We start from the raw sequence: 15,115 nt of genomic DNA on the forward strand, positions 1-15,115 counted from the left end.
TTGTCTTAAAATCTTTGTTTTTAGATTCTCTCGCACAAAAAATGTCTGGCAAAAGCAAATGTTTCTGTTTGAAATATAGATTTTTATTTATCGAAGAACCGATAAAAACATATATTTTTAGTTATCTAACTATCACTAGCCAACATGGCCGAATTTTAATTCATTATTTTATAAAGTTGACATGAAGTCCCAGACAGCACATAATATCTTAAAGACGTTTTTTTTATATCTTAATTAGATCTTAACGCCTAAAGACTAAAATAAGACAACTTTTGGACATTATTTTAAAGATATTCATAAGATGACGAAATAAAACATCTTTAGGACGTCTCTAAAATGACATTAGAAATGATCAGAAATTTTAAATTTAATTTTTTCTATTTATCTCGTTTTTTTTTCTAGAGTAGGCGATAATCAAAAAGGAGGGTATAATCTGGTATAATATAACAGAAATATGGTATAATCTTAACAGAAATAAAAACATTATCCTGATGATCCTGATTTAATTTATAGGCGCAAATATGACGATTGACAGGGGTGACAGTTATCTTCTGTGGTTGTGGTTGATGTTGATGCGAGGTTATGTGATCGAAAATCTCTGGAAAACCTCGCGGAAAATGTTTGTTCTTGTCGTTGTTGTAAAAAGGCGCGCAAAACCGTTTGGCAAAGGGACGTGATATAAAGTTTCTTTAGAGAATTTACCAGAATTTCATCATTAAAGCTGATCAAAGAAGTTAAAGCTGATATTGTAGGTAAGCCAGGTAAGTTTAAAACATTTAGGTTGTTAGATATATTTGAACAATTATCTTATTTCTATTATTCATATTTTAGATGCGCATGATAACACATCTGAAGATGTCCCTTCAGTGGTTGTCCAGGAAGAAAATACCAATACATAACGTTTCGGTCAGATATATCACTATTATAAAATGTGAACTGTTCACTTCATATTGGTCAGTGTAACATCTGAGAGAAACATGCTTAATTTAAAAATTAAAAACAATACCAGTCCAAGAAGATGTGTTTTATTTTATAATTCACCATTGTCTCCCAAGACATCTTAAGTACATTGTTAAAATATATCTTAAAGACATTGTACACAGGACGTCTTAAAGATGTTGGGTTTTTTAACATCAGACGTTGGTAAGATGCCTTTAATACATCTAAAGGCGAAAATAGACGTCTTTGAGATGTCAGTAATGTCGAAACAAGTTGTCTTATAGATGTCTTTAAAATGTCACTGTGCTGTCTGGGGTTGGACTGCATTATATCATATTTGTGTCTAAAAAGAGAGAAACTCGTGTTTCGTAAATGAATCGACAATAAATGGAAACCTTGTTTCCAAAATGTTTAGATTTGGCGCTATCTATGTAGAAATTTCGAACTAGTCACCCGTCAACAACGCCAATCAAAACTTCTTGTCAAAATAATTAAAACGTTTTTATTTACTTATTATAACACAATTAAAACATAAACACACTCGTAAACACATATATTCCATTGTGGAAAAAAAGAGAAAAAAAAACGTTTGCTGTAACATTTTTCTTCGGTCTCCTGTTGGGTATAGGTAGTGGCTGTTATTACATTAATTCCTAAAACAAATCATTTCAGTAATGCGTATAATAAATTCTTATAATTATTATATTATAAAATTGCATAAGAAAAATAAAAAAATGCTTAATTGCAAAAGCTGCACAACAAATTCCAAACAATAAAATAACGTTGTGTTCTCATATTTCACAGAAAATCAAATAAATTATGGAAACTTTTCAGGTACAAAACGGGTACGAAATCTTTGTAAATGTGAGCCACATCTGTTTCTTAAAAGTTTCGAAAAATTTGTGACACTAAGATCTTTATTGTTATAGCTTATGTAGTGAAACCATATTTTGGTAAAATGTTTCAAAACAAAAAGCGATTTATGTTACAAAACATATGTATCAAAAATATGTCGAATTAATTCCAGAACTTTTGTGTCTTGACCCAAATACCATCATTGTTTCGAAACTGCTTCGCAATATTTCTCCGCAGAGATTTTGTTTCGATTTTGTGTCTAAAAATTTTACTTGGGTTGTCAAAGACCTGAGACTGTATGATGAGTTTTATTTTAAGAAAGGGGACATAATAGGATCTATAAGATGGTAGTGAATAACTTTTCCCACTCCCATATAATCTACAACTTACTTTTAATATACCAAATTTAGCGGTGTACATTTTTGAGAAGCATCAAAATATACGTGATTTTTTTTTTTCGTGGGGGAAAAATCTGCAAACCAGAGACCGTAAGTGGTACTGTCGGGGTGGCTGAGGTACCTTACCGACTAAAAAACCTCCACAAACCGCTTTGAGTATCTCCCCAAGGAACTACCTTTCGGCATTACTTCTGGGGGAGGCAGTTTTATTGTGATGTTGCAGGTAATTGAGCACTTTAGTCAAAGTTGCACACTAGCGAGTGTGGTAAGTACAAAGCAGTACTAGAGCAGTATGGTAAGTACACTCAAATTATTCTTTTTTTTTTACTTTCCAAACCTTTTGGCTTCGTTTTCCTTTGCAGATATCAGCGCCTCCATATATTCCCGGACTGCTTTCCAGTTCTCATTTGACTTAAGAATCGTTGGAACCAAGTTAGTGTAAGTTAGTTTCTCTGTATTTAGACTCTCCATTAATTTATTTCTTTCATAGGTCCACCTTTTGCACTGCAGGATTGTGTGCTCTGCTGTGTCGTTATCGTGGTCACCGTAGATGCATTTTGGACTCTCGGTAAGTTTCATTTTATATAAATAATTCTTGAAGCATCCGTGTCCTGATAAACATTGTGTCATAGCGTAGGTAACTTCTCCATGGCTCCGGTCTATCCAGTTTCTTATATGTGGTATAAGTTGTCTTGTCCACTGCGCTTTCCCGTCTACATTGTGTTTCCATCTGTCGCTCCATGTGTTCAGTATTTTTTCCCGGTTATACTCTCGCGATCTATCCGGACACGCCTTTCTCTGCATCCTCTCTTGTATTAGAAGATCTATCGGTATCATGCAACTAATTACTTCTGCCGCATCTGCTGATATAGTGCGGTACCCTCGACATATTCGCAGCGCCAATCGCCTTTGAACTGCCTCAACCATTCCCTATTCTTCTTCACTTCAACGGCCCTTCCCCAGACCTCGGAAGCATACAGAATGGTAGACGTCTGAACGGCGGCCAACGTTCTGCGCTTGGTTTCCCCCATAATGGACCAGTTCGGCATAAGTTTTGTTAGCAGTATACATTGCCTCTCTGCCTTCGCTGCAACCGTGCGTATGTGCTGAGTAAAGTTACCTCCAGCCTGAAACGTTACTCCAAGGTATTTTACTGTGCTTTTAAGCACAATGACTTTGTCCTTTACTAAAATGCCTCGGCCTGACAATTTGCGGCCTCCTACGAGTGCAACACATTCTGTTTTTTGAGGGGCAATTTCCAATCCCACCTCCTCCATCCAGGAACATACCTGGGACGTTGCCTGTTCTGCTATCGCAATTATTTCCTCCGCGCTTCTAGTCCTAATAATTAAAGCAATGTCATCAGCGTAGGCCAGTACTTCAGTTCCATAGGGGAATTGAAGCCTGAGAAGTCCGTCATAGAGAATATTCCAGAGAAGCGGACCTAGTATGGATCCCTGGGGCACGCCTTTTGTCATTTCCATGGCACAGTCTGCCACCAGAATCGATCGATCACTTAAATAACTCTTGATGCCTTCAATTAAATACTGACTAACATTCCAATATGACGTGAGTTCATTTATTATTACTTTCCAGGATGCTGTGTTGAAAGCATTTTTAACATCTAATGTTATAAGCAGCATCATGTCCCTGTTTGTCAAGCTAATGTCCTTCAGATTTTTAATCATTTTTGTAACCTTACTAAGTGGATCTACTGTACTCATTCCTTTTCTAAAACCAAACTGTCTCTTATTCAAACCTCCTTTTTGTTCTATTTCTTCTTCCAATTTTGTCTTTAGGGTCATTTCCAGAAGTTTACCCATAGAATCCAATAAGCATATAGGTCGGTATGAAGATTTATCAGCTTCCTTTTTTGGCTTTTCCACAAGTACTAATTGTGCACATTTCCATATTTGTGGGAAGTTAGCAGCCTTGATGAGGTCATTAAAGAGGTTGGAGATAATTTTGGGTTGTTCCTCGGCCAAGATTTGGACAACCTCGACCGGTATGCCATCCGGTCCCGGTGCCTTGCCTCGTTTAAGATTTCGTGCTGAATTTTGTATGTCTTCATCAGTAATTAGGGGGAAGTGATCATAATGTACCTTGGTCCATTTAATACTCTCGCTTTTGGGAAACAACCTCTGCGCTTCTTGCAGCTGCGTCTTTTTATGAATCGCACGTCTGACCTTTATTTTCTTGGTTACGATCTTGTATGCCTGTCCCCAGATGTCCTCTTCCAAATTGTCTAACATGTCTCTCCATAACTGCTCTTTTGATTTTAGAATCTTCTTCTTAAGGGTACTGCGCGCTATACGGTACTCTGTTTCGGCTTCATTTGAATTCGTCTGGGATAATTCATTTCTGTGCGATCTGGTAAGAGTTCTTCTAGCTCTCAGACATTGTTTTCGGGCGTCCGCTATATCGCTATTCCACCAGTATGCTGGTTTTCTATTATATTTTGAAGATTTATTTTCTAAAGTTTCTCGACATACTTTTTGCACACATTTAATGAGTTCCTCTCCTCCAACATTTTTATAGGTTGGTATGTTGTTTCTTATTGAACGCTTTACCTTCTCCTCTTTGTCTATACTCTGTTTTTTTTCTCAGGTAAGATTTCGACAGCCGATGACAGAAGAAAAACAGATGACGTCCCATACCAATCTATTTATTTTACTAAAAAAAGTTTCTAATAATTTTTAAGTTAACTATGGATGGGTTTAAATATAAATTCGTCATGCGTCGTCACTTGTTGTTTTTTAACCAGTTTTATTGCTGTTTATTTCAAAATGACAGATCGTATTTCAATTTTATTGGTCTGACGGAACGATAAACGACAAACGGACGCGGATGCGTATGAACTCGCCTTTAGATTTTTGACGTTTGTCAAAATCTTGCCAAATTATAGGTTATAATTTTGTGACAACTTTTGACAAATACCCTGCGGTTTGGAAGATGATGCATTTTGATTCGTGTTATTACGTGTTTTGTGTCTTTTGAAGTCAAGTGGAGGAAAAATCGAGTGAAAATTAACTGTAGAACCCAGAGCACAGTTTATGGTTAATACTCGCTGCCCAGGCAGAAAGTCTTATACAGATACACCAACAAAGTTACTATCAATAAAGTTCGTATACCATCTCGTCGTAGATAAGTGCATCTCGAATATGGTAAAAGGACCATACTAAAAATGGAGTAGCTGTAAAATATCGACATCACACGATAGGTAAATAATGGATTTTAGTACTGCAGAAAAATAATGTCAAAAGGTACTGGTTTAAAAAATTAAGATTAAAGTTAATTAATCAACCTGTGAGGCATAAAATTTGGTAAGTGTTATTATTAATAAAATAGTTTGTTTTATTTATGTTGTTTTATTTATTCCTGCGGAATATTACAAATTTGTATTTGTACATTAGTTATATCGATAAATATAATCATAAATGCGGGAAGTTTCATAAAGCTTGAAAGTAAGAAATAGTTCTTTTTTATATTTTTTGGTATGTGGTGTCTTATTCTTTTTGTTTGTTTTGTATTAACACATACCGTTTTTTTTAAATAAAATAACTCGATTACATTTTTTCAATTTTATACAGTTTTTTTCACAATATTTTGAAGTTACTTGTCAAAATCAATTACTTGTTAAAGTCAAATTTTAAATATATATATTAATTTCCTGCTATGCGTTCCAGTTGTACCAACTTATTTCTTTGTAAAATAAAATAAACTACTTTGAAATTAAAATGACAGACACATCTATCACTGTCAAGGATCTTCTCGTTGGACAGACTATAGCTTAAAATTCCAGCGCGTTTTCAGAATATCTCCCCTCTCCTTCCCATCATTAATCCCAAATTCGAACTTTATTGTTCGATGGTCGGAAAGATTTTCCTCAGTCAAAACGCGCCAATTTCTCATCAGTACCATTGCTCTTGTCGTACCAAAGGTAACATCAAGATGTGATCTGCTGTTTCTTCGCACAAAAGTTGGTTCATCTCCATTATTTGCTACTAACAGGTCATTTTGAGCCAGCTAATCTGCAACGAGCCGTCCCCTGGCGTCTTCTTTTGTAGATCCCCATAGAGGAGATTTAGAATTAAGGTCGCCGACAACTATTGTTGGTTTACTTCTACACACGTATTTTTCTACATCTAATAAAACCTTATCTAAGTATCTTAATTCTACATTTGGTGACACGTAACACACAATAACAATACAGGTCTGAAACTCAACACACACAAAGTCATTCCCCGTTGCTGCTTTATCACAGCAGTACTATCATATATATTTCGGATTATCACAGCAGTATTTAAGTTACGATCACAGATATACTCCTTTTCTCTGACTAGCGATTTATTTGGGTCAGTGCCGCCCTACTTCGATTTACATTTAACTGGGCAAATTTTAGCAGCATTTTTAAGGTTGTTTTTGCTCTTTTCTAATATCCTCTACCATTTTTTTGTAAGCGGGACACGCCATCGTCCCTGCTGTATGTCCTTCTTTGTCACACTGATAACAGTTAGGTAGATTTTGGCATTCTACTGCTCTGTGCCCCTCTTCGCAACATCTGATACATTTGGTTTTCATGTGATCGGTGTTAACACACTTATCAGCAAAATGTCCAAAATCGTAACATCGATAGCATTTTGGTGGTGTCAAAAGCTCCATTACCTTACAACTTGTCCACCCAATTTTAATTTGTCCTGATGTCAACATCTCTAGTGCGGGCGCTTCCGCTAGCGTAACTATGGCTGTTCTTTTGTATCTCCTTCTTTTGTCTACCAATAGTTTAATTTCAAACGAAGTCGTTTTTGTAATTTCTTGTATAGCTGACTTTATATCTTCTTCTGTGTTAATAATATCAATACGTCTAACAATGAGAGTTTTCTTTTTTCTGGCCGTTTCAACCGTTCCTTGTTCGCCCAAATTATTGGCAACAGCCTGTCGGAATTTGTTATCACCCTCTTCTTCTTTTGATCTAAGCTTTATTGTTAGTGCACCACGATTAATATTGATTCGTTGAACTTGTACACCCATATCATCTAGATTAATGTTCTGTTGCATTTTTCTAGCAGTTTCTTCTAGTGTCGTTTGCTCATTATTCAGTTTGATTTTTATTATTTCAGATTTTCTTTGTCGGGGCTGTCTCTATTCTTTCGTATTATTCTTGGTCGAGGTGTCCCCTTTCGAAGTTGTTTCTTCTGTATCAGGCTTTCTTTGTCCCTTAATGTAAGGTAAGTAATAAATATTAGCATTTATTTCGTGTCTGTATACGTATTCTAAAATTTTCCGAGTAATACTTGCATGCTCGGTCCCATCTATCACATAGCATAAGTTAGACAAATCTCTATTTTCACATATTTGCTTTGTTTTTTCAATCCCTTTGGTTAACTGTACTACGAAGTCTTCCATGGTGCTTTTTTTGTTTATGCCTATTGCAAATGTGTGCTTTTCTTCCTCTTCTGTTAAAGCTGAATCCGTTTCTAAACTGGATTTCTTGATATTTATCAAGATATTTCCTGCTTGTAAATGTCCATTTTCTATTGCACTCCTTAGCTGGGGTTGCAAAATTCTACCTAGTCTTTTGCTGTCACTTTTTTCTAATGTAGTGTGTACAATTACGGCAGTACTCTGATCTTTTAGTTGATTTGCCTCTAGAGGCCTGGTATTTATGAGAGACGATTCTGGCCAATCTTTTTTAATGAATGTTACTAAATCTTCCAAATCACTACACCTGCTTAATTCTTTCCTTATATCTTCTGCCTGCTCTATTTTACTCCACCCCTGTCATTTACTGGTGTTTTTGTAGAGGATTCCGTCATATTTTTCTATGTAGGCCTTGCAGTCTGTAGGTGACTACTTCGATGTATGCCTTCAAGCATTTCTTTCATACTCGTGGTTGACATCTGAGTGACGATGCTTCTTAGTTCTAGTGCTTTTGTCTTAACTGAACGTTTAGTGGTTGCGTTATCAGTAACCTCCTTGCCAAGTGCATTGGATACTAATTCTAAAGATTCCATGAGCCTCTTGAACTTGTTATACAGCCTTTCCTTTTCTTTCTCTATATTATCACTTTCTGATAAGTTATTTGTATCAAACACTTCATTTTCTAATTTTCTTTTCTTTGTTATAGATTTACCAGAGGTATCATCCCAGGTCATGTCTATTTGACTGTTGTTTAGTGATCGTCTGGTAGCCGGAGAATCGAATATGTTTCCCCATACAGATACTGGCGATTTACTAAGTATAGTTTTGCCTCTTTCAGTTCTGGGTGTTCCAGTAGCATTTTCCATTATCTGGGCCTGGTTCCCTACCTCAGATAAATAGCAGTCGCTGGATGACGGTCGGGTGGGGCCTGCTACGTCACCCACAACACCGACCGGCACTGGAGTATCCCTCTCCTGCACAGTAAACGAATAACTATTTTTGTTACTAGCCATGAGTTAAATTATCTTTTTCGTCTCTATATTGCAGCCGCCTCCACAGGAGAAACAGACGCTGACCTTCATGCCGCCCACTATGAGACAGACGCGTGAAGGGTTTTTTATATAGATTTATACCATCATTGTTTCGAAACTGCTTCGCAATATTTCTCAGCAGAGATTTTGTTTCGATTTTGTCTAAAAATTTTACTTGGGTTGTCAAAGACCTGAGACTGTATGATGAGTTTTATTTTAAGAAAGGGGGACATACGGGGGATCTATAAGATGGTAGTGAATAACTTTACCCACCATGGTCAGGTCCTCACAATAGGAATTGACCTCAAATCCAAGGAGGCAATAGAGAAAGAAGGATATAACCTCTATTATAGATTCGGGACGGTACCGGTATCAGGTCCAAGAAAAGAACAAGCTAAAGAGGGGGAGAAAATGGAGACAAATACTCCAGCCTCCAACTCACAAGTACCTCAGCCGGAGACAAGCTCCTCGACTGTGAAGGACACGGATGGCGTAACTCCAACCGTGAAAGGGTGTATATCCTCGGAGGAGGTTGATGACCACTCCTCGGAGGAGGAACATCTGTTGCCAGGGGGGGATGGGAAATACCCTGTCCTCCCTACAACAGGGGGATCCTTACCTACCCCAGAAACCTGATGCATGGGATATCCCAAATAAACCTGCACCATGCAAAAGGGTCTTCCGCCACAATCACAAGACTCTTTGAGAAAAACCAATATGTAATGGTACTAGCCCAGGAACCCTGGGTGTACCAGGGACAAATTAAAGGGTTGTCTGGAAAAAATTCCAGTGTAATATATGATAACAGGCAGGAATTTCCCCGAGCCTGTATTCTTATAAGAAACAACATTAACTACACATGTGTTTCAGAATTTACAACCCGAGATCTTGTTCCAATCATGGTTAACTTAATATCGAGGGTTGTAGCAAAAATATCGTGATTGCCTCTGCATACTTTCCGGGTGATGGGCAGACACCGCCTCCGGAAATAGAGGAGCTCGTGCGATTCTGCAGCCAACGGCGACTACCTCTGCTATTGGGATGTGACTCCAATACGCACAATGAGGTATGGGGAAGCACTAATACTAACACTAGAGGTGAGTGTTTACTAGAATTCCTCTTAGCATACAATGTTGAAGTTCTCAATATAGGGAACACCCCCACGTTTGTGACAAAAACGCGGGCGGAAGTATTAAATTTAACAATCGGGAGTGCTAGTGTAACTAGTTACGTGAAAGATTGGAGGGTTTCAACGGAACCTTCCCTATCAGATCACAGAATCATCGAGTTCAAATTAGGAGGAATCATACTCCAAACTGAAATTCGAAGGAATCCAAGAAAAACCGATTGGGAACTATACCACACCAATCTCGTAAACAACCTGGACCAAATAGATGCAGGTAGGGCTAGGAACCACCTGTATCTAGAATGGTACGCAAAGGAAGTCAGTGGTGCAATATTGGATGCATATGAATCTAGTTGCCCCACAAGTAAGGGCATACAAAAAAGTAACAACAAGCCCTGGTGGAACAAAAAGCTGGCCAATCTTAGATCGGAGGTCCGACGACTCTTTAACAGAGCCAAACCCAGCGGCGAATGGCAGCTCTACGCCGAGAAATTAACTGAGTATAATAAGGAGATTAGAAGGGCAAAGCGGTCTGACTTCAGATGCTTTTGCGAAAACATCACTTCAACTACTTATGCAGCTAGGCTACAGAAAGCTATGGCCAAGAGTGGGCCCATCCCCAACATGGCACTTAAGAAAACTGACGGAAGCTACACGGAAGGAGATGAAGAGAGAGCTAACCTCCTACTTCATACACACTTCCCAGGTAGCATATCTATTGATACGCAAGTAGCTCCGACCGAACCCCACAATCCTCGCAGGGAAGACTGGGAGACGGCCAAGCTAGTAATAACAGAACAAAAACTGAAATGGGCTATTGACACCTTTCAGCCTTATAAAACAGCAGGAATAGATGGGATTTTTCCTGCCCTTCTAAAGAAGGGTCAGGAAATAGCTACACACCATCTATTAAACATTACAAGAAGCAGCTTAGCGATGGGATATATACCAACCATCTGGAGAAGAGCTAAAGTCATCTTCATACCCAAAATAGGCAAAACTGACTGGGCTAACCCCAAATCATTTAGGCCTATTAGTCTCACATCGTTCATATTAAAAACGATGGAGAAAGTAGTGGACAACCATATTAGAGTAAATCATCTACAGGTTAAACCACTGCACGATGGTCAGCATGCATATAGAGCGGGCAGATCCACAGAAACTGCTCTGTACCAGTTAACTGAGCTAATACAGGCAAGCCTGGATAGCAAAGAAACAGCACTTTGTGCCTTCTTGGACATTGCAGGGGCGTTTGACAATATACCTCACAAGGTGGTCAAGCGATCTCTTGAAACAAGAGGGGCGAACAGTACCATAATTCGCTGGTTTTGGGAAATGCTCTCAACACGAACAGCAGAGGCTGAGATAGGTACCAAAACTGTAGTTGTTAAAACAACGCAAGGAACTCCACAAGGTGGAGTGACCTCCCCCCTACTGTGGAGCTTGGTAGTGGATGAACTACTGGAAGAATTAACTCTAGCGGGAATACACTGCATAGGGTACGCAGATGACATAGTCATCATTGCACAGGGGAAACATGAAGGCACCCTGTGTGATATTATCCAAAGAGGATTCCGCATCGCTGAGAGATGGTGCAGGACTGTCGGGCTGAGTATTAACTCAGATAAAACCGCAGTAGTGCCATTCACCAGAAAGCGAAGTTTGAAAAACTTGAAAAGAATCCATCTAGATGGAAAGGAAATACTGCCATCACAGGAAGTGAAATATCTGGGAATAACCCTGGATAGTAAACTTCTCTGGAACAGGCATATTAAGAACATTACCAGCAAAGCCACAAAGGCTCTCATGATATGCAGAAGACTGGCGGGAAATAGGTGGGGCTGCGCCCCTAACATTTTGCGCTGGATGTATACCATGATAGTAAGACCCATGATTACTTATGGAGCAGTTGCTTGGTATACAAAACTAGAGCAACGTACAGCAAGGCAAACCCTGTGCAAAGTACAGAGACTGGCATGTATCTGCATCACAGGTGCCATGAGAACATGTCCAACAGCAGCAATGGAGGTCATTCTAGACCTAACACCACTGCATATTGTCGTCGGTAGTTATGCCAATGCGACAATGATTAGAATGGTCATTGACGGAAACAGTACTGGGAGAATTTTCAGGTCAGGGGCTTGGAACACCCTCAAAAAGAAAATTCCACTTCTCCAACTCCCAGTGGATGACATACCAAGAATTTACAACTTTGAGAAACACCTCACTGTAGTATTGAGTAATAAAAAGGATTGGAAGAAAGAAACGCTTACTCAGCATATAAAAGACCATACCATCACGTGGTATACTGATGCTTCCAAAACCAAAGCAGGGACAGGGATAGGAGTATTTGGGCCGAAAACTGAATACTCCGAACCAATGGGCACCTACCCCAGTATCCTTCAGGCAGAAATTTGCGCTATCGAAAGATGCGTACAATTTATCTTGGATAGGAACTATCGAAAACAGGAAATTGCCATCCTATCCGATAGTCAAGCAGCACTTAACGCGATCAACTCAGTAACCATCAATTCGAAGTTGGTCAAAGAATGCCTAGAGAAGCTCAACAAATTAGGCAAAGAAAATAAAGTCCTCCTACTCTGGGTGCCTGCTCACCAAGGGATAGAAGGCAATGAAAAAGCAAATGATCTAGCTAGGAAAGGAGCGAACACTCCAGTAACTGGACCAGAACCGTTCTGTTTTCCAAACGGGAACCAACTGAAAGCGGAACTGAAGAATCTGGAAGACTCCATCCGTAACTTGGAATGGGTGTCCTCCAACGGTCTAAGACACTCGAAAAGTTCCTTAGAACTTATGACCGAGAAAAATCAAAGGTTTTCCTTGATTTAAGTAAAAACAATCTTCGGATTGTCACGGGGTTTCTAACAGGACACTGTCTCCTCAACGAACACCTCAGTAGGCTGAAACTGAGAAACAACGGCGAATGCAGATTTTGTGGGGAAAATGGGGAAACACCAGAACACCTTATCACTGAGTGCGCCGAGACGACGACCATTCGTGCCATGAACTTTGGCACGTCTGATGTCGAGGATGGAGAGCTGGCCTCTGTGGAGCCGTCTCAGATACTGGCTTTTCTCAAAGCCCTGAGACTGTATGATGAGTTATAACTCGTTATAACTCAAGAAAGGGGAACACACAATAGATCTGTAAGGTCGCGGTGATTAACTCCCCTTCTAAACATTCTACATTCTACATTCTACTTTACCCACTCCCATACAATCTACAACTTACTTTTAATATACCAAATTTAGCGGCGTACATTTTTGAGAAGCATCAAAATATACGTGATTAGATTTCTCAAATGCACTCCTTTACATCTCTCACTCTACTCAACCTATTAGAACTAGTTTCATATGGATATTTGTAAATTTGAAATAAGTTTCTTAAAATAGATATAATTTACTTTAGTTGTCTTTAATATACCTAATTAAGAGGTTTACACTATTCATATTAAATCAACATGAGTTTGATTTGCATGCGTAGATTTTTCAAATTCCTTTCTTCGCTATCCCCATCACTATTTAATTCTATAACCATCTTCAAACAGGTTTGCTTTAAAGAGTTTTTAATATACGATTTTGTTTGTTCGGAGTAATTAAAATGATATTATGGATTCAGTTTTTCATAATATCAGATTTTTTCTCTTTTATATCTAAGGAATACGTGCTGTGAAAACGTAAAACTATTCCAAAGACACATTTAGCGCAATAATCGGTAGTAAACCATTACTGTATCGAATGATAATAATAATAGGGCCATTAGACTCAATGTGGGTCTAACTAAACGATCAACAAAACACCATCAAGCTGTAAAGCGACGATCTCATAAACTGCCACGTTACCAAATGGCTTAAGCTTTTTCAGAAACCGAATAAAACGTTATATCTTAGAAATAAAAATGGAAGTTTTATTTCATGTCGTTTAGGTTCAGAATGCCAACAATCAAAGTCGACGAATAAAAGCTGAGTTAGATATAAAAGACGCAAATAGTTTTCTGTTCGAAACATAGAAAACAGTACTAGTATTTCCAGATTATACATTCGGGGATGAAAATTGGCGATTTAGGTCAAGTCATCAGTTTTGATAAAATTACTATTATTAACTAATTAAAAGACGAAGATAAAGAAAATATAAACCGTTTTGACATTGTGTGTGATACCTGTGATAGTAACATTTTTACTAAACGTTGTCAGTGAAAGTCATTCTATTTTAGATTAGAAAAAACGTTTGGAATGTTTAAGAACATTTTAATACCCATATTTAAGCTGATCAGTTCATCCTAAATTTAGAAGAAAACGATAACAGAAATACAAAAGCCAAATATTGGCCTTTATATTTCAAAAAGCATCAAAACTCTAACCACTACTGGGTAACTGACTATCAAAGGACACGAAGTTGCATAAATGAGTTTTGATTGCTTTGGTCTCAACTTTTTTCACGTGATTCTTTAGTTTTGTGATTTTTAATACGAATTTGATTGCTTTGAATGTCTTGATTTTAAAACTGAATGTCTCACATCAGATTTTCAGCCAGCTGCTGATGTATCGCGTGTCTCTGGAACTAGAAGTCACTAGAAGCTAGTAAAATAACAAAATAAACTTAATACTAGCATTCACTAGTAAAAGTTTGTTTCAAAATTATTTCTTGAACTATTACAGGCATAGTACCGTACGATCGAAAAAAAAACAACAGTGTCAAAGACGACTGAGGAATGGCTCTCTCTCCAAACGTCATTAACTTGTATAAAATTAACATAAAACTTGTATATGTGACACTAATTGTATAACGATTAAAAAAGGATAGACCGTTTCCAGACATACAAATCTGTATTTCCAAAAAAAAACTCGAATTTTAAATTATACACCGCAAAATAAAAACACTAAATCACCACAATACACCAAAACACTTTTACTTTTACACTGGACGCGCGTTTCGCTAACCATGTTAGCGTCATCAGCAGATGATTATAAACTAGTTTAGCTATTAGGAGTTTATTCTGCTGATGATGCTAACTCCTAGCTATAGGAGTTTATAATCATCTGCTGATGATGCTAACATGGTTAGCGAAACGCGCGTCCAGTGTAAAAGTAAAAGTGTTTTGGTGTATTGTGGTGATTTAGTGTTTTTATTTTGCTGTGTAACACCAAAGGTTCCAACCCTCAACTGTAAATTATACACCACTTAAAAATTTTTGCTCAATATAAAAATAAATCACAGCCTTCAGAAGGCCAAATAATGACGTAAATTAAAAATTGAGTCAGGGCCAAATAATGACGTTTAGAGCTTGAGCTCGCTAAAATTATTATCGATTGTCATTTCACAGCC

General features: G+C 37.9%; 1 protein-coding gene across 1 annotated transcript; it reads right to left on the reverse strand.

Annotated features, from left to right (window-relative positions):
- Positions 1-6,602: 6,602 nt before the first annotated feature.
- On the reverse strand, positions 6,603-7,250 carry LOC115889429. The gene has a single exon (XM_030909417.1). It carries the CDS (start codon positions 7,248-7,250, stop codon positions 6,603-6,605), a length of 648 nt encoding a protein of 215 aa, XP_030765277.1.
- Positions 7,251-15,115: the final 7,865 nt, after the last annotated feature.

Source organism: Sitophilus oryzae, unplaced genomic scaffold, assembly GCF_002938485.1.
Source record: "Sitophilus oryzae breed Bouriz unplaced genomic scaffold, Soryzae_2.0 scaffold_813_pilon_pilon, whole genome shotgun sequence".
Classification (NCBI taxonomy): Eukaryota; Metazoa; Arthropoda; class Insecta; order Coleoptera; family Curculionidae; genus Sitophilus; species Sitophilus oryzae.

Excerpts from the sequence above, each read along its gene's own strand:
- LOC115889429 (XM_030909417.1), bottom strand. The coding sequence starts at position 7,250 with ATGCAACAGAACATTAATCTAGATGATATGGGTGTACAAGTTCAACGA.